At 41.4% G+C, this 18,564-nt stretch overlaps 1 protein-coding gene across 1 annotated transcript; it reads left to right on the top strand.

Moving 5' to 3' along the window:
• Positions 1 to 1,752: 1,752 nt before the first annotated feature.
• On the top strand, positions 1,753 to 18,362 carry BRI3 (brain protein I3). Its single transcript, XM_063430344.1, has 3 exons — positions 1,753 to 2,194; positions 9,091 to 9,199; positions 17,820 to 18,362. Exons 1-3 carry the CDS (start codon positions 2,032 to 2,034, stop codon positions 17,950 to 17,952), a joined length of 405 nt encoding a protein of 134 aa, XP_063286414.1. The 5' UTR covers positions 1,753 to 2,031; the 3' UTR covers positions 17,953 to 18,362.
• The last annotated feature ends 202 nt before the right edge of the window (positions 18,363 to 18,564 follow it).

Genomic DNA, 18,564 nt, shown 5'->3' on the forward strand with positions numbered 1-18,564 from the left:
CTCAGCTCATGAAAAATGGGGGCAAAAGCAAAGGTGTTGCGTTTATAATTTTGTCCAGTTTATATACAAAGGGTTGTTTGTCTCCACATATATGTAGGTTCAACTCCCTTTGAAAGTATATAGTAGTGGCAAGAGGGATAAACATTATGAAACAGTGATTTAGCAGTAATCGAGGGACTGTTCCTTTGTCCGACAGAAAATAGAGTAAAAAAATGTATGAAAAACAAGTATCTTCACTCACATAGCTATGGAATCGATATAGGCAATATTAGGTGTCCATTAGTACCAGTAACATAATCCTCTGTCTCCTTGGTTAAGTGGTTACATATCCCCCCCATGTACCTTCGTGGGCACCTGTCTATAATTCCCATAAACTAAATCACGAGTTGCACTCGATACTGAATAATCCAAAATCAAATGTGAACACTTCTATTAAAATAGTGAATTGAAAAACTGCAGTAGAGCTATCATTACTGCATCCTTTGGAATAGTAGGTCTATGTTAGGTGTAATAAGCCGTTTGACACAGAAGGTGCAGCATGAACCACTTACGCGCGCGTTTCGCAAAAGCTGGCTCATCAGAGGGGAACCGGCTATAACAAATACTTGGTTTAAAAGGGTAAGTTGAAATCTGATTGGTAAGTATTTGTTACGTGTGCGATGATGTCATGGATTATCATTTTAACTCTCCTACATGGGAGGTGTATTGGAGATTCTAAACGTAACCCCTTATGGTATATTGGAATTCAATATCGATAATTTTAATGACAGTGTGCATAATTTTTTTAGAGCAATTTGCACCAATTAATTATTAATGTTTTACACCGTAGGATACGAGTATTTAGTGGTGATACATGTATAGATGTTAAAATAATATCCAATTGAATGTAACTCGAGTTACTAGATAGGAGAATAACTTTATTTTTATTTTGAAATATATTGTCATATAAAATGTTTATCTGGTAAACTGATATCCTACTACTCTTCATGTGAATAGATATCTGAACTGACCTAAATATTACGAGTAGTTCCCCACAGGGTTACACCTCTATTGGCTGTATTCTTGACAGCCACTAGAGGCTCATGACCAAGTTTGACTCAGTTATAGGACATTGGAAGCATTTGATTGTGCATGCACGTCTCGTTCCAATACTTCATGAAACAAGGCTTTCAGAATAACATTGTGGGAGGTGGAGCGGGCGGCAGAGGGGGGCCCAAAAAACTTTTCTTGCACCAGGGCCCTCTCTACATAAGTTCTGCCACTGTCTGTGGGATATGCTGTAACAACAAATCAGATCCATGGAGGCCCCACCTCGCAACTTGCAGGACCTATAGGATGCTGCTGCTAATGTCTTAGTGACAGATACCACACGACACATTCAGAGGTAACGTGGCGTCTATGCCTTGACGCATCAGAGCTGTTTTGGCAGCAGGAGGGGGACCTACACGATATTAGGCAGGTGGTTTTAATATTGTTGCTGATCCGCGTATATATATATATAGAAAAAAGGGGAAAATATATATATATATCAATTTAACAAACGGGAAGCATAGCTGAGTTTGGACATTTCTTAGCTTTAAATTATGAATTCATATTGATAATAATCATTATAATGAATAACCCTGTGTATGAGAATGACAGACACAGATCACCTCCCCAGCACAGCCATGACTGGCCCAGGTAGCCGTGCGCGCGGCCCCTTTAAGAAATGTTTCCTGTAGAGGAGAGGCATGCGGTCGGGTTGGTCACATGACTCGAGTCTTGTGACTGGCCTCATACAGCAGGGAGCTGAGCGCAGGATAGTTTGGGAGCTGGTTGTGGCGGGGGGTGGGGGGCTTTACAGACCCGGCGGACACTGAGCGCTGAGAAGACAGCCTTCTACTGGTGGACACGGGCAGTGTGGTCTTCAATATCCCCCCCAGACTGTGTCAAACTTGGGTCCGGCGGCAGCCTTGACAGGGAGCAGCTTTCACTTTCACCGGCAGTCTCATTCCTGGTGTAGGGGGGGATCAGCCCTCATTGGGAGACACCATGGACAGCAAGCCCCTGCTTCAGGACCGACCACCAGCCTACAGCCCGCCCGTGCAGGGGGTCTACGACCACGGGCAGCAGAATTATGGGACGATTCCCGGGGCACCCATGGCAGGAGCCCCAACAGTGTACCCACCTGTATACCCTCAGAGCTCTGGAACAGGTAGAAGTCTGCCCCCCTGCTCTCATCATCTCCACTGTGTGCATTATTTGGTTACATGGACAATGGGTATTTATGTGTGTGTTAAAAAAAAAAAAAGAATACAATAATAATTTATTTCATTGTAATGTACCTGTTTTACAATTTCCTCATTCACCTAATTTTATGTGCAGTTTCTGAGTTCTTTGTTGCTAAATATAACTGATCTGTGTGTAAGGAAATGTATCAATAGCTAATAAGTAAATATCTTATTTTAATATTTTGAATTGGTTTTATGCTGTTGAGCATTGGATTGTGGTTTTTAAACTGGGGTTAGACTAGGAAATTGATTTGGAGGGGGAGGGAAAACCGTTACTATTCTTCTGGTCCAAAATTCTAAATGTGTTCTATTGGTTGCCATGGTGATAATTCCTTATTTAACATTTTACCCCTGAATAGAATATTTTTGGGGGGGGTTTGATAAATCTCCCACAGACATTAAATCCCGTATCTGCATTAGAACTGTATACATACCTTTTTTACTTTTCATTAACTGACTAGGGACATGGGATCAATAATGTACATGCAGATCTGTATAATTTAGATAACACACTTGTTGTATTATTTTTTTTTTAAGTCATTGAGATTTTTTTATTTTTTAAATTATACTGGTTACTTTAAAATGTGGGTTTAAATCTTCAGAATTCACACTGATCAAAGATACGCCTTTGTGTGTCACATGAGAAATCTAAAAAAATATTGTCATGTGCTTATGATTTTTTTTTCTTTTTGTAAAACAGGTATTATGAAATCTTTTGGCACTTACTAAACAATCCACAGAAATGGATTATGTAATAGTTTTTTTTTTTTTTAATTCTATTATGAACGTGTAAATGATTTATTTTTTCACTGCCCAATTAATATAATCTTATTTTAACTGTACCTTCATTACAATAGGAGTTTATCCACTGAAAAGTGTATTGACAACATACAACCTTTATGTAAATATGAGAAAAATGGGAAGTTGTACATATTTATTTGTAGTTTCTAGTGTCCTATTTTTGGCACAGCACCATTTTCTTCCATTCCATTGAACTGACATCCCCAATTTTTTTTCAATTTTTTTTTTCCCAAACGATTGTTCCATATTTCTGCTCTCCTACACTTCTTAGCTTCTAGAGCAGGGCTCAACATGTCCATAGAGCAGGGCTCAACATGTCCACTAGCTGTTGCTGAGTAAAATATCAGCACTGGTGGGTCTGCCATGGAGCCTCTATGCTTGAAGTGATGTCAGGCCTAGCTAGCATCATAACTTGAACTTTTAAGCCCAGTTTTTGGCTTCACCGGTATTACCCATTTTCTTAGTACTAATGTTCTCCGTGACTCTACTATTTCTAGTGATGCAGATGTTTATTTGTGATCTTTTTCCTACAAATCCAATCTGTCTCCAAATTATCTAACTTCTATCTTTAAAAATATTGCTTCTATTTTCCTCTATCAAATTCAGGATGCAGCTAAGGCACTTGATCAAGCCTTTGTCATTTCACGTCCTGATTGTTGCAGTTCACTATTTTATTCACAAATACACCCCTTCTTCCATTTGCTCTTCAAGTAATCCTTTTTTAGTATTGTGTTTTTGTTCTCTCGAATTCTCATCTACAGGATTTTTCAATGGTTGCACCATTTATATAGAATACCTTTCCTCATCATTTTTACATTTTCCTCCAACTTTCAATCCTTTAAGAAGTAATCTAAAACCTTCTCTTTAGAAAAGCTTACTATCTTAATGGGTTAGGTGTGTTTTTAGTAGAAACTGCTATGTTTACATTGCAAGATTAAAATAATAGGGCTATTGCACCTGGGAAAACAAGAGTAGTATCCAGGCACACTCAGGGTGTTCAAACCGAAGGCAGGTTTATTGGGTCAAAAAAATGTGACTGAGCAGCAACATATTGACCTGCTATGAGGTCTTCGTCAAGCTAGTTGCACCCAGACTGATTCAGTCTTTCTGATTTCAGCCTGAAGGCCACAAGATCAGCACAGCGAGGGCAGAAATGTAATGTAATACTACTTTCAGAGCGTCATGGGGGACGCCGACGCCTGGATAGGTAGTACACTATAGCATTTGGAATATATGTTGGCATTCCTAAAGCTATAGTTTTCTTTTAAGCAGCAAGTGCTGTCCCACTAACATTCTTGAGTGAGCGTGTTCTACTACTTTTGGAGAGACCCTCATAGTACCTTTTAACACAGTAGCTGATTGTAGTGGTTATGGTGCTGTTAAAGGGACCTTCTAAACACCATAAAAAATTTTATCATTGAAGTGGTTATAGTGCTGCAATACTGTTCCTGCACCTTTTACTCTGACTAATTTTGTGAAACTGGTAAAGTAGGTCTCTAAAGCACTTCACCTAACCCTACTGTAAATCCAAAAAAGAAAGGAATTACACCTCCTGGGTCTTCTGGGATGTTAGACTGTGTTCCACTTAAATTTAAGTTATAGTCCCATCCCACAGCACAGGGTATGGGAGTAGAAGCAGTGGGCTACGTTGCTCTCACCATTTCCATTTTTTGTTTAACCTATTATTCCGTTGTATTTGTTTTATCCAGTCACAGAAAAACGAGTTTGCTAAGTGATAGACGTTCACCAATTGAAAGCCTCTAAGTATCGTCGATACAATACAGAGGCTAATCTGAGAAAAGACTGTACGGAATGCTGGGAACGGATTGCCAAATGGCTAAATATTATTAGACCCCCATAGACAAAGGATGACGATTAAATACATGGGGGTGACGAAAAAATCGTTATCATGAAACTACCCAGTTCCAAACAGTCAATTACTTGACTACTCCCCTCTGATGAGTTGTGGACGAAACGCGCCCGTCAGGGGCCAACGGTGATTCCCAGCGATATCTTGCTGTGTGGTTCATTGACTATATTCGCCCACACTTTCCTCTGAATCCCGAAGTAATTGACTGTTTGGAACTGGGTAGTTTCATGATAACGATTTTTTCGTCACCCCCATGTATTTAATCGTCATCTTTTGTCTATGGGGGTCTAATAATATTTGGCAATCCGTTCCCAGCATTCCAAACAGTCTTTTCTCAGATTAGCCTCTGTATTGTATCGACAATACTTAGAGGCTTTCAATTGGTGAACGTCTATCACTTAGCAAACTCGTTTTTCTGTGACTTTGTAATCATTATTTCAGTTCATTTTTTTTTCAAAGCTATTCAGCACTTTTCGTTATATTACTCTCCTTAGATAGAACTAAGTACTATAGCTCTTGTCACAAGTTAACTATAAACTGCAACATTGTATTGTTGCAGTCTGAGTCTACCGGAGGTACTCTGAAAACTTTTGAACAGGTCCTCTGTGTTTGCTATATGTTTTGACATTTGTATCTACTATTCATATTTAGATCAAAGTACGTAACCATTATGCATATATCTATTTTAAACTATCAATAGGTAATATCACCATAACGTTGCAATTTTTTTATTACATTACATTGCAACTATCTATTTATCATGTTGATGTATTACTTTTTTTATCATCGATTTTCATTTTTGATATATACAGCACTATATGTCTATTTTAACCAATTTATTAAAAGTTATTTTTTTATTTTACTCAGGGCACTCAACTGTTCTATTTTTTCATTACTACCTTGGTAGTCTTTTGTGGGTTAACCCCACTATGAGTATTTCCTTATAGCTTCCACTCCTTCCCCCTTATTTCTTGTTTTATCCAGTTTTTCTTTTTTAATTAACAAAAATGATTAAGTAAAATCTGCACAATATAAGTAGATATAATGTAATTTGTTTCTTCTGAATCAGTTGTGTGTGTTTTTTTTTTTCCCCCTTCCCATCAGTGCATAAGTATAATAACTTTTGCTGCACTGGCATGCAGGGTTTGACCCCTTATTTTAAGTGTATACGTCAAAGGAGAAATGGGTGGGGGGGGGGGGGCTGGGGGGGTGGAGGGAGAGAGAGGGGGGCATAAATGATCACCAGCACACAGTGATTAATACTTAATCTCAGTAAGTGTAACACCTCTTGATCGGTCTGTAATTAGATTAAAAAAAAAAAAGCAAACTTAAGTGTGTTTAATAGATAATGCAAGATACAAATTTTGCCAAAAAGCAAAGTTAAAAAAAGGTTACTATTAAAGACCCTAAACATTGCTACATTTCTACAATTGTCAGCAGCTGAAAGAATCCACACTGACCAAGAGGTTCCCTCTCATTCTGCTCTACGCAGTCTGATTTTATAAACCTCTGTTGATATTTCGTATGGTTTACCTTACTTAAAAGTAATGGTTATTTGTGTGTATATTTTATGGATGAGTACACATGTGTTTGAAGCAATGATACAATTCTATATAGGTACTTTTTTTTTTTTTTTTTTCTTCACACCTTGTGTTTTGTTATCAGATAAGCAGTTCCCCTCTTGCTAAAGGAACTGCACACTCCAAACACATGCTATTGTATCCTTAACATTGGTGCAGTCACAAATGAGTTTAGTGATGAATTTGTTCAGCATTTTTTTTGGGGGAACTTATTGTAGTACACGTCATAGTAAACTCCCTAAGTGGACGAAAGGTAGATATTCCAGGACCATGGTGTGCGTTGCAGAACCATAGCTTTCTAATATTTAAATGAAACCTACACTTATAAGATTAATAATTATTGCCATTTATATAGCGCCAACAGATTGTGTAGTGCTTGATGATCAGGTACAATATTAAAACCACCTGCCTTATATAGTGTAGGGTCCCCCTCTTGCTGACAAAACAGCTCTGATGTGTCGAGACATGGACTCCAAAAACATTTCTGAACTTGTCCTGTGGTATCTGGCACCAAGACATTAGCAGCAGATCATTTAATTCCGACAAGTTGCGAGGTGGGGTCTCCGTGGGTCGATTTCTTGTTAAATCACATCCCACAGATGCTCATTCGGATTGAGATCTGGGGAATTTGGAGGCCAAATCAAAACCTTGAATTCATTGTCATGTTCCTCAAACCATTGCTGAACAATTTTTGCAGTGTCGCAGAGTGCATTATCTTGCTGAAAGAGACTGCTACCATCAAGGAACACCATTGTCGTGAAGGAGTGTATGTGGTCTGTATCAATCTCTATGTAGGTGGTACATGTCAAAGTAGCATCCACCTGAATGTCAGGGCCTAATGTTTCACAGCAGAATATTGCCCAGAGCATAACATTGCCTCTGCCGACCTGCCTTCTTCCGATAGTGCATCCTTCTTTCATCAATTCTCAAGGTAATCCGCACACAAACACTTTTCTGAAAGAAAAGGTGATTCATCAGACCAGGTAACCTTCTTCCATTGCTCCTTGGTCCAGTTATGATGCTCACATCTCCATTGAAGGCGCTTTCACTAGTGTACAGAAGTAATCGTGGGCACTCTGACTGATCTGCGGCTACACAGCCGCATACGTAGCAAACTCTGATGCACTCTGTGTTCTGACACCTTTCTATTATGGACATCATTAAGTTTTCCAGCAGTTTGAGCGACAGCAGCTCTTCTATGTGAATAACCCAGACAGAGCAGCCTTTGCTCCCACATGCATCAATGAGGCTTGGTCTCCCATGACCCTGATGTCGGGGCACCAGTTTTGGTAGGTACTAACCACTACATACTAGGAACACCCTACAAGACTTGCCATTTTGGAGATTATCTGACCAATTCATCTAGCCATCACTATCTGACCCTGGTCAGTATGTGATATTCAATTTCTTCCCTGTGTTAGATACATCAAAGTCCAAGAGGAAGCAAATCCCACATTTTATCTTTGGCAGCTCTTATCTGCAATGTGTGTGTCACAAGCAGAAAATGGTACTTTGAGCTCTGCTTGGGTTATATAATCCCAAGTGCAGTATGACTTTTGTTTAACACTTTTTTTTATTCTGTTAATAAAGGAAAGCAAGGTACATAAATGCCACCAAAGCAATTATTTTTCCCCCCTGTAGGTTTCACAGACCCTATAGTAGTCATAATCTTGATTTTTCGAAGAGGAGCAAGGTTCTCAAAGAATTGTGCATTCAATAACTTTTTTTGTGTGTGTTTGTTTGGTTTGTTTCAAACTCAAACTCTGTTTCCAGCTATTCGATCAATCTTTTTAGGACGTGTTGTTCACTTGATAAGGGTTGTAGTTTGTAAGCAGATGGCAGTCTGGTTTTGTGAATAGATGTGATGCAATTGCCTTGTTTGGGGCCATTATTTTAATACTAGGATCCAGAATCACAAACAACACTTCACACATTACAGTATAAATCTTTTGCAGTTCTAGTTGGTGTCTTTTAGGCTCCCTGCAAGTTCCCATCTAAGCCCCAGATTTTCGTGGATTGAAGAAAACATTTTGGCATGTAATTGTTTACTGAAATGGGCCTCTTCTTGTATATACCATGAGGGGGGTTTGTAATTCAACAGTGAAAATGTTGCCTACGGCAGATGAACTGGGAATATAACGAAGTTGAATGTCGTGCTGGCTTCCATTTAGAACATGCAGTTGCTTCAGTAGAGTTGTCTAGTTCCTTGTGCTCAGCTGTGCAGAGAAGAGCAAATGTAGTGTTTGAACCACTTGTTGATGCAAAATATTCTGTGCAAGTTCCTTTTAAGTTGGGTATCTATCAAAAAAAATAATCTCGTGTGTCATATGTCATACATAGCGTTCGTGCTGATGGTGAACATTTATGTCATTACACAATGAAGAAAGGCATTTATTTTTATTTCCCTTTAATGGTATTTGTGAATTTTGTTCTGACTTTTTTAGGGGAGATGGATTTCCTTCCATCACAATGCATGAATTTCAGTTTAAAAAATTAAATGCTGCAATGAATTGAAGAACTTGTTCCTTTTTCACTCTTCATGTAACATAATATTTGTTTTCTCTTTTAGGATATATTTCTCCGCCGCAACAAACTTACCCCACCAGTTATACCATAATTCAGCAACCCGCAACAACTACAACATCTGTTGTGGTAGTCGGAGGGTGCCCTGCCTGCAGGTAAATGGTGACATGATTCTATAAACGTACCATCACCAAAAACAAACTGACACTCCGTTTTGATGCTTATAGTAGAGTCCATGGGGATGGGAGGACGGGAGGGAAGGTATATTCAATGTCCTGTCCATGTCCGTGTCCATGTTTCTAAAAGCTAGTTACATCTGGTGAAACACCGCTTACTATTATAGACTAAACATTCTCATTAGCAGCCCATGTTGCTGTGAATACTAGGGTATATGAAGAGAAAAGCCATACAAGCTGTGCATACAGCACTGGACACAATAAATAAATTTTCCAAAACAGCCAGACATGCAATAATAATCTTAAAAAGGAAATAAAAAGCGGGCGGGGTTTGACTGCGGACAGGAGCAGACGCACGTTGCAGCAGCTCCTGCATATTCACGCTAAATGCACTAAAATTACAAGGCGCAGAACCAGCAAACTGGCAAAATCGGACCTAATCATCGAAGGGGACTCTCTGCACTCCAAGCAGATACCACACATGTGGACTTCCGAGCCGGTTCCAAGCAAACAAATTTTGCGGCCTAGCAGCATGGTCGGCTCGGGGGAGACGGCCGCTCTCCCGCCACCACAACTCAAGGCTGATCCCGGATTGGGTTCCTGTCTCCCCCCCCCCCCCCCCCCCCCCCCCATGGACCGGCAAGTATGCTATCAGCGTCTCCTACTGCCTACCGCATCGTGGGCTCCGACTACACCGGGCCCTACAAAATAATGGACACATCACTCACCAGGGCCAATACCTCAACAGCCACTACTCATGCAGCTGGATACCATTCTCACCCGATTCTGGGAGAGACTGGAACAGCGCTCTACTGCCCAAATACCTCCTACACAAGGAAGGAAAGCAGAGGGACCTGAGGCCGTGAAGCGGAGTGGGCCTGTCCTGGGCTCAGCACCCTGCTCAACCCATGCTCCACGCGTCCAACGCCCACCCGGGCTGAGGGTCATCCGGAGTCCCCCTCCGAGGCAACACCCGCACCGCCGGAAGGCCGCCCGCCGCAGGCGGCGGAAGAGGAAGATTAGGGCCTTTCATGGCGCCCGCACAGGGAGAGACCTGGACCTTCGGAATTCCCGGGGCTGCGGGACATCAATGCCGACCCCATACCAGGCCTGGGGCTGGGGAGAGGCCTCATTCTGCCTGCGGATTACCATCACTCCCCGAGCACTTCAAGCATCGGTTTCCAGCCCGCCAAGCACCGGGATCGGCTGACAGCATGGTCGGAAGATGGAGTCCAGCCTCCCACCCATGGAGGACCTTACAGCAGAAGGACTTACTATACACAGGCGGACTCTGACTCACTGCTACCGCAGCACGTATATATCACACATGAGACACACACCACTTACCACTCCACCTCACTATGATACCATACGCCTATCACATCTATTAGTCAATATTGCAGGAATGGGGCTGCTCTTCGAGGGCATGGATTCACACTTACACCGACAGGGACCCACTGTGCAGTCTACAAGCATGACACCACAATCACTTCACTGACAACACGGGATGCCGGCAGCATTAATGCCTACAAAGTGTGCTAAGCCCCAGGCTGCCTCACCATTCAGCTATCCGGGATAGGAGACACATTACACTACACCACATGCTTGCCGATCAGGTGGCTTTAAGCACCATCAAGTGGGCCTAAACATGCTATAACCCCACTTACTATATCTCAGCCTTGCAATCTCTTTTTGCATGCTACTATACATACAGCTTACTCATATGTGATTTTTGTATTGCATGTTTAATTTATCAGAAAATCTAATCTGCACTAGACTATAGTGGGGCAGACCGCAGTCGATTCACCTGTTTACTCAGTCTATAAGCAAAGAATAAAAAAAAGGAAATAAAAAATGACAACAGTTCACAATTGAAAATAAACGTTAAAGCATAACTAACTTTTTTGTTGTGACAGTAAATCTAATCTATGAACCTACCCTGATGATGTGAGCCAACCAAATAAGGAGTTAGTGAAGTAGATTAGGAACCTTATGGCTAGCCTATATTTATTAATTTTATTTACATAATTCTCAGGCAACCTTAAAGGAACACTTTGGTGTTAGGACTTTAAAGATGTATTACTAACACTAAAGTGTCCCTTGGGCCCCCTCTTTCCCCATCCATTAAAGGGTTAACACCCCACCCCCTCCCCCCAAAAAGTTTAACGCTTACTTGATCCCAGTGCTGATGTCCCATGGTCCCGCTCCACCTCAGCAGCCAGCCGATGGGATGGGCTAATGCACATGCGCGGTGAACGCGCATTAGGCCTTCCCCCATAGGAAAGCTTTCCTATGGGGTTTTGCTTGATGCTGGATATTCTCATGCAAAGCGTTAGGACATCCAGCGCTGTTTCAGAGTCAAATGTGAAACTGCAGGAGGCACTTCTAGTGGCTGTTTGGTAAACAGCCACTAGAGGCAGTCTTGGCACTGCACACAGATCACCTCAATGAGATGAAGTGGTCTGGTTGCCTATAGTGTCCCTTTTAAAGGGATACTATAGACACCAGAATTGCTAAGCTTAATGTACTGTTTTTGGTTCAAATCGACTGTCCCTGCAGTATCAGCGATGCAAACTGTCTTTTCTAAGTAAAGGCAGTGTTTAGACAGCTTCCTAATGACCCCTATAGTTGCTGTGTCTCAGACAATAGACACTTCTTGCAATCTTACTGAGGTTTGGTGTTTTCACTAATCTCTAATCTGTCTAATCTATACAGCTAGGGAAACGATCTGTTAGAAACATATTTGTATTTCTTACATTCGAGCGTTCCAGGCCAGCAGTACTTATTCTGACCTTTCCTCCCAGTTTCTAAATAATTCTTACTTCCCGTCTAGTGAAGTTCTGCAAATAAAATCACATGACCTAATCACATAAAAATTGGTTATATTGTAACATGGCAGAAAAAGGGCTCTGTGTTCCTTTTTTATCATGTTGATGATTAGAAGTGGCAGTCACATGGATAGACTGTGCTTATAACCGTAAGAGGCATTGCAACATCAACTTCACATAAGTGGTATCACGAGAACAGCTTTATGCTAGTAATGAAAATGAAAGAATGTTGCCAGATCCCACATTGCAGCTGGGTTTCCTTTTTCAATATCTTATAAGCATTTAAAAAGAAGCAACATTCTATAGTACTGTGTAGTCGTTAGGAATTTATCAATTAATTGTAATGCATTAGACTGAGGAAAACCAAACACAGCATTAAAAATGTGTTCTTTATTCCTCTTTTCAATTTGATTGTCAGCCTACAGTTTAATGAATAAATATTAGAATTAAATCTGATCTGATACTTCACAGGAAATTATTTATGTTTATGCCCTATATTTTTTAAAAGAGATGCACTATATTGAAATGCCCATCAATGTTACTAGCAAAAAATGCTTCTCCCAAGTGCAATAACTTGTACAGTAAATTCAAAAGGTGCTCCTAATATAAAGTGCCATAAACTGTATCAATGAATAAAAGTTTACTATGAAGAATCGCTTGCAAGGTACCTTAAAAGCTAAAGATACAATTTACAAGTGCACATTCCAAGTCTCCACTAGTGGGACCCAAAGTCATGTTAAAGGGGGTACCCAGAATACAAATGAAGTAATTACAAAATCTAATAAACTCTTCAAAGAGAAATACACTGCTCAGAAAAATAAAGGGAACAAAAAAATAACACATCCTAGATCTGAATGAATTAAATATTCTTCTGAAATACTTTGTTCTTTACATAGTTGAATGTGCTGACAACAAAATCACACAAAAATAAAAAAATGGAAATCAAATTTTTCAACCCATGGAGGTCTGGATTTGGAGTCACACTCAAAATTAAAGTGGAAAAACACAGACTACAGGCTAATCCAACTTTGATGTAATGTCCTTTAAAACAAGTCAAAATGAGGCTCAGTAGTGTGTGGCCTCCACGTGCCTGTATGACCTCCCTACAACGCCTATGCATGCTCCTGATGAGGTGGCGGATGGTCTCCTGATGGATCTCCTCCCAGACACAGACTAAAGCATCTGCCAACTCCCGGACAGTCTGTGGTGCAACGTGCAGGGGTGTATTAGCCGCGAGGCAAACAAGGCATTTGCCTTGGGCGGCATTTTCCAGGGGGCGGCAAAAAAAGCCGCCCCCAAATGCCCAAGGCAAAGGTCTTGTTAGCCTTACGGCTAACAGACATGCCGGCGGGCTGCTAGGCTGGGCAGGCGGCATTGGCGGGCGGCTGGCGAGGGAGCACTTACTCTGAGCTGTCTGCTCAGCTCCCTTGCACGCCGCAGAGTGAGGCTGGGAGCCGGAATATGACGTCATATTCCGGCTCCGCCTCCCAGCCTCACTGTGCAGCGAGGGAGCTGAGCAGACAGCTCAGAGGAAGTGCTCCCTCGCCAGCCGCCCGCCCGCCTAGCCCATCAGCCCGACCGCCCAGCAGCCACTGGACCACCAGGGAGGAAGATCACCCCCCCCCCCCCCCCAGCATTCCCAAAGGTAAGGAGGCTGGGGGGGTTAAAGTAAAAAAAAAAAAAAAAAAAGTGTTAATGCGAGTGTGTGTCTGTGAGTGTGTGTCTGTGAGTATGCGTGTGTGTCTGTGTATGTGTGTGTGTATTTAGAAGGCGGGGAGGGGGAAGGGGTGGCGGGGGGGGAGAGGGGGGCGCACAAAACCAGGATACACCACTGGCAACGTGACATTGGTGGATGGAGCGAGACATGATGTCCCAGATGTGCTCAATCCAGGCCAGTCCATAGCATCAATGCCTTCGTCTTGCAGGAACTGCTGACACACTCCAGCCACATAAGGTCTAGCATTGTCTTGCATTGGGAGGAACTCAGGGCCAACCGCACCAGCATATGGTCTCACAAGGGGTCTGAGGATCTCATCTCGGTACCTAATGGCAGTCAGGCTACCTCTGGCGAGCTCATGGAGGGCTTTGCAGACCCCCAAAGAAATGCTACCCCACACCATTACTGACCCACTGCCAAACCGATCATGCTGGAGGATGTTGCAGGCAGCAGAACGTTCTCCACGGCGTCTCCAAACTCTGTCACGTCTGTCACATGTGCTTAGTGTGAACCCGCTTTCATCTTTGAAGAGCACAGGGCGCCAGTGGAGAATTTGCACGGTATTGGGCTGTAAGCACAACCCCCACCTGTGGACGTCAGGCCCTCATACCACCCTCATGGAGTCTGTTTCTGACCGTTTGAGCAGACACATGCACATTTGTGGCCTGCTGGAGGTCATTTTGCAGGGCTCTGGCAGTGGTCCTCCTGTTCCTCCTTCCACAAAGGCAGAGGTAGCGGTGCCCTCCTACGGCCTCCCCCACGTCTCCTGATGTACTGGCCTGTCTCCTGGTAGCGCCTCCATGCTCTGGACACTACGCTGACAGACACAACAAACCTTCTTGCCACAGCTCACATTGATGTGCCATCCTGGAGGAGCTGCACTACCTGAGCCACTTGTGTGGGTTGTAGACTCCGTCTCATGCTACCACTAGAGTGAAAACACCGCCAGCATTCAAAAGTGACCAAAACATCAGCTAGGAAGCATAGGAACTGAGAAGCTGCAGAACCACTCCTTTATTGGGGATGTCTTGCTAATTGCGTAGAATTTCCACCTGTTGTCTATCCCATTTGCACAACAGCATGTGAAATTGTCACCCGCTGTTTCTTCAGTTTCACAGAAATGTGATTGACTTGGAGTTACATTGTGTTGTTTAAGTGTTCCCTTTATTTTTTGAGCAGGGTATTTAGAATAAGAAAGTCCCTACAAAATTAGCACACAAAACCAACGGGAAACTAACTTTAATAATATTGAATACCGTATATACTCGTGTATAAGCCGAGTTTTTCAGCACATTTTTTGTGCTGAAAACCCCAACTCGGCTTATACTCGAGTCACTGTTTGTATTATGGCAATTTACATTGCCATAATACAGACTGGGGGCTGTGTGCGGTTACTTACCTTTCCTGCAGCTCCTGTCAGCTCCCTCCTCCTCCGCCCCGATCCGTTCAGCACCTCTGTCAGCTCCCAGTGTAAGTCTCGCGAGAGCCGCGGGGTCATAGTGCGGCTCTCGCGAGACTTACAGTGTGAGCTGACAGAAGAGCTGCACGGACCGGCGCGGAGGAGGAGGGAGCAGACAGGAGCTGCAGGAGAGGTAAGTGCTCTCTGACCGCCCCCCTCTTCCCCCCACTGAACTGCCAATGCCACTGGACCACCAGGGAAGGAGAGCCCCCCTCCCTGCCATGTATCAAGCAGGGAGGGGGGACGAATAAAATAATAATAATAATAATAATAAAAATAAATAATAATATAACAAAAAAAATTAAAATAATAATAAAAAATATATTAAAAATGCCCACCCCCCACCAAGGCTCTGCATCACTCATACACATACACACATACACACACACACACTGCACTCCTACACATACACACACACACACACACACTGCATTCATACACACACTGCACTCACACACACACTGCATTCATTATATACACACACTGTAAATAAATATTCAATTAATATAATTTTTTTTAGGATCTAATTTTATTTAGAAATTTACCAGTAGCTGCTGCATTTCCCACCCTAGTCTTATACTCAAGTCAATAAGTTTTCCCAGTTTTTGGGGGTAAAATTAGGGGCCTCGGCTTATATTCGGGTCGGCTTATACTCGAGTATATACGGTAAGTAAGTCAGTCTGAAAAAGCAAAATAGTAAAAACACCCTTAAAAATTGCAGAAAGGACAAAAACAGGGGGGTTATCTTTGGAAAAGTAACTCATTCTAATCAGTACATCGGTATCGTGAATAATTTAGATTACCGAGATCCCCATTTAATCAAACTATCCAGCCTGTTGTATAGCTATGGGTTACTACATAAGTAGCTATATCTCCAGAGATGTTCAATTTAGTATCCAGGGGAGGAATATGTCTAATATGCTCCGTTAGTATTCGTGTATAAACTCAGCGCCCTTGGTATTATGTATTAATTGTGTACCTGGACACAATACAATGTAACCCACAATTCAGAGGCGAGAAATAAAGTTCCAAAGTAACAAAAATAATCTAGGGGATTAATTCCACTCACTTAACTGGTTATGTGACTGACCTACCGTATATACTCGAGTATAAGCCGACCTGAATATAAGCCGAGGCCCCTAATTTTACCCCAAAAAACTGGGAAAACTTATTGACTTGAGTATAAGACTAGGGTGGGAAATGCAGCAGCTACTGGTAAATTTCTAAATAAAATTAGATCCTAAAAAAATTATATTAATTGAATATTTATTTACAGTGTGTGTATATAATGAATGCAGTGTGAGTGTGTGTGATGCAGTGTGTGTTTGTGTATGTGTTGGTGGGGGGTGGGCATTTTGATGTTATTTTTTTATTATTTTAATTTTTTTTGTTATATTATTTTTTTTAATTATTATTATTTTGAATATTTTATTATGTATTTATTTTTTTCGTCCCCCTCCCTGCTTGATACATGGCAGGGAGGGGGGCTCTCACTCCCTGGTGGTCCAGTGGATGGGCACTGTGTAGGAGGGGGGCTGGCAGAGAGTTTACTTACCTCTCCTGCAGCTCCTGTCAGCTCCCTCCTCCTCCGCGCCGGTCCGTGCAGCTCTTCTGTCAGCTCACACTGTAAGTCTTGCGAGAGCCGCACTATGACCCCGCGGCTCTCGCGAGACTTACACTGGGAGCTGACAGAGGTGCTGAACGGACCGGCGCGGAGGAGGAGGGAGCTGACAGGAGCTGCAGGAGAGGTAAGTAAACGCACACAGCCCCCAGTCTGTATTATGGCAATGCAAATTGCCATAATACAGACATTGACTCGAGTATAAGCCGAGTTGGGGTTTTTCAGCACAAAAAATTTGCTTAAAACTTGGCTTATACTCGAGTATATACGGTAATTGCTAGCAGACCTAACTGCTATTAAATGCGAGTGAGTGATGATGGGGGTAATCAAAGAGGGTGGGTCTATATCAAATGTTCCATCTAAATAAGGTTATCAAGGTAAGTCTAACAGGAGGTGTCTCAAAAGCATAATAATGTGAAATTATGTTGGTGCTTTTACTGTCCCATTTGTTTGCTTAAAAGAAAAGCGCATCACATGAATAAAAGGTTAACATTGTTATAGGTGATATATTTGGGGTTTCCCCGGCAACTAGTCAATTGCCCAAATAATCTTAAATTGAGGGGTTAAACTATTAATGTTGCTATGTACTAAATTAGAGTGACTACAATACCCATTAGTATAGGAAAGAAGAGTGACTAGAATGTCCTAACTATAAGAACAAATTAATTATTAAAACGTAACTTTTATTGTAGTTAAATAATAAATACGATTCTAGTAAATATTCTGTTATATTGGATATATATTTCCTATACTAATGGGTTCATGCCCTACCCTGCTCACCCTTCTTTCTATACTAGTTATCTGCTAAATTAGGCTATAGTACTAAAGAGACTAATTCCTTTTTAAGTAAGTTCTGTGACATATCTGATGAAAAATCAGTTCTCAGACAGATGTATGATTTATCAAGTTAAATGTATTATGTTCTTAATAATGTTCGTTTTTTTTTTTTGTTTGTTTTTTTTTTTAAATCACAGGGTTGGTGTTCTGGAAGAATCATTTACCTGTCTGGGTTTATTATGTGCCATTTTCTTTTTCCCAATTGGGATCCTCTTCTGCCTTGTGTTAAGGCAGCGAAGATGCCCTAACTGCGGAGCAACGTTTGGCTAACACGATCAACGGAAATTGTAGCTCACAAGGGCTTTATATCATATACGTCTGTTTTCTTCTGTAAATCTTATTTTGTGCACAATCTTTCTCTTTGATTTAAATAGCATATTTGTATTGGGGTGATTACCTTGTGTTTTTGTTTATTTGTATCATTCTCGTTTTCCTGCTTTTTTTTTTTTTTTTTTTTTTGCATGGGGTAGAAAAAAATCTCCGTGCCATAGATTAATGTGGAGGTACAGAATGCCCACATACTGGTGCCTTTTTTTAGACTGTACAACAAATCCTGTCTGTCCTCTGTGTTTTATAAAATGGAGAACAAATTCAGTTTCATTTACTTGTTATTTGTGTGTTTTGTCCAATATGTTTCACTTTCTATTATGTCTCTTAAAAATAAAACCATAAAATAAGCACTGTGAATTTATTATTTTCAATGGTCACTCTACAGAACAAATATTCCTTCTGTATTAAAACCACTGTCCTCATCTAGGAGGAAATTATATCACTGTGGATTTTATATCTATCTATAAAATTCTGTTTTGTACTGATATTTGTAGCAATGTGTTTTTTTATTTTTTTTTTTATTTTTTTTTTTATTTCTTTCCAGTAGTTCAA

The sequence above is a fragment of the Pelobates fuscus genome, chromosome 8 (genome assembly GCF_036172605.1).
Source record: "Pelobates fuscus isolate aPelFus1 chromosome 8, aPelFus1.pri, whole genome shotgun sequence".
Lineage (NCBI taxonomy): Eukaryota > Metazoa > Chordata > Amphibia > Anura > Pelobatidae > Pelobates > Pelobates fuscus.

What these genes read in the sequence shown, in the direction of transcription:
- BRI3 (XM_063430344.1), top strand. Translation starts at nt 2,032, where the DNA reads ATGGACAGCAAGCCCCTGCTTCAGGACCGACCACCAGCCTACAGCCCG. An exon ending in CCCTCAGAGCTCTGGAACAG is followed by an intron (nt 2,195 to 9,090) that starts GTAGAAGTCTGC and finishes TTTCTCTTTTAG; the next exon opens with GATATATTTCTCCGCCGCAA. An exon ending in GGAGGGTGCCCTGCCTGCAG is followed by an intron (nt 9,200 to 17,819) that starts GTAAATGGTGAC and finishes TTTAAATCACAG; the next exon opens with GGTTGGTGTTCTGGAAGAAT.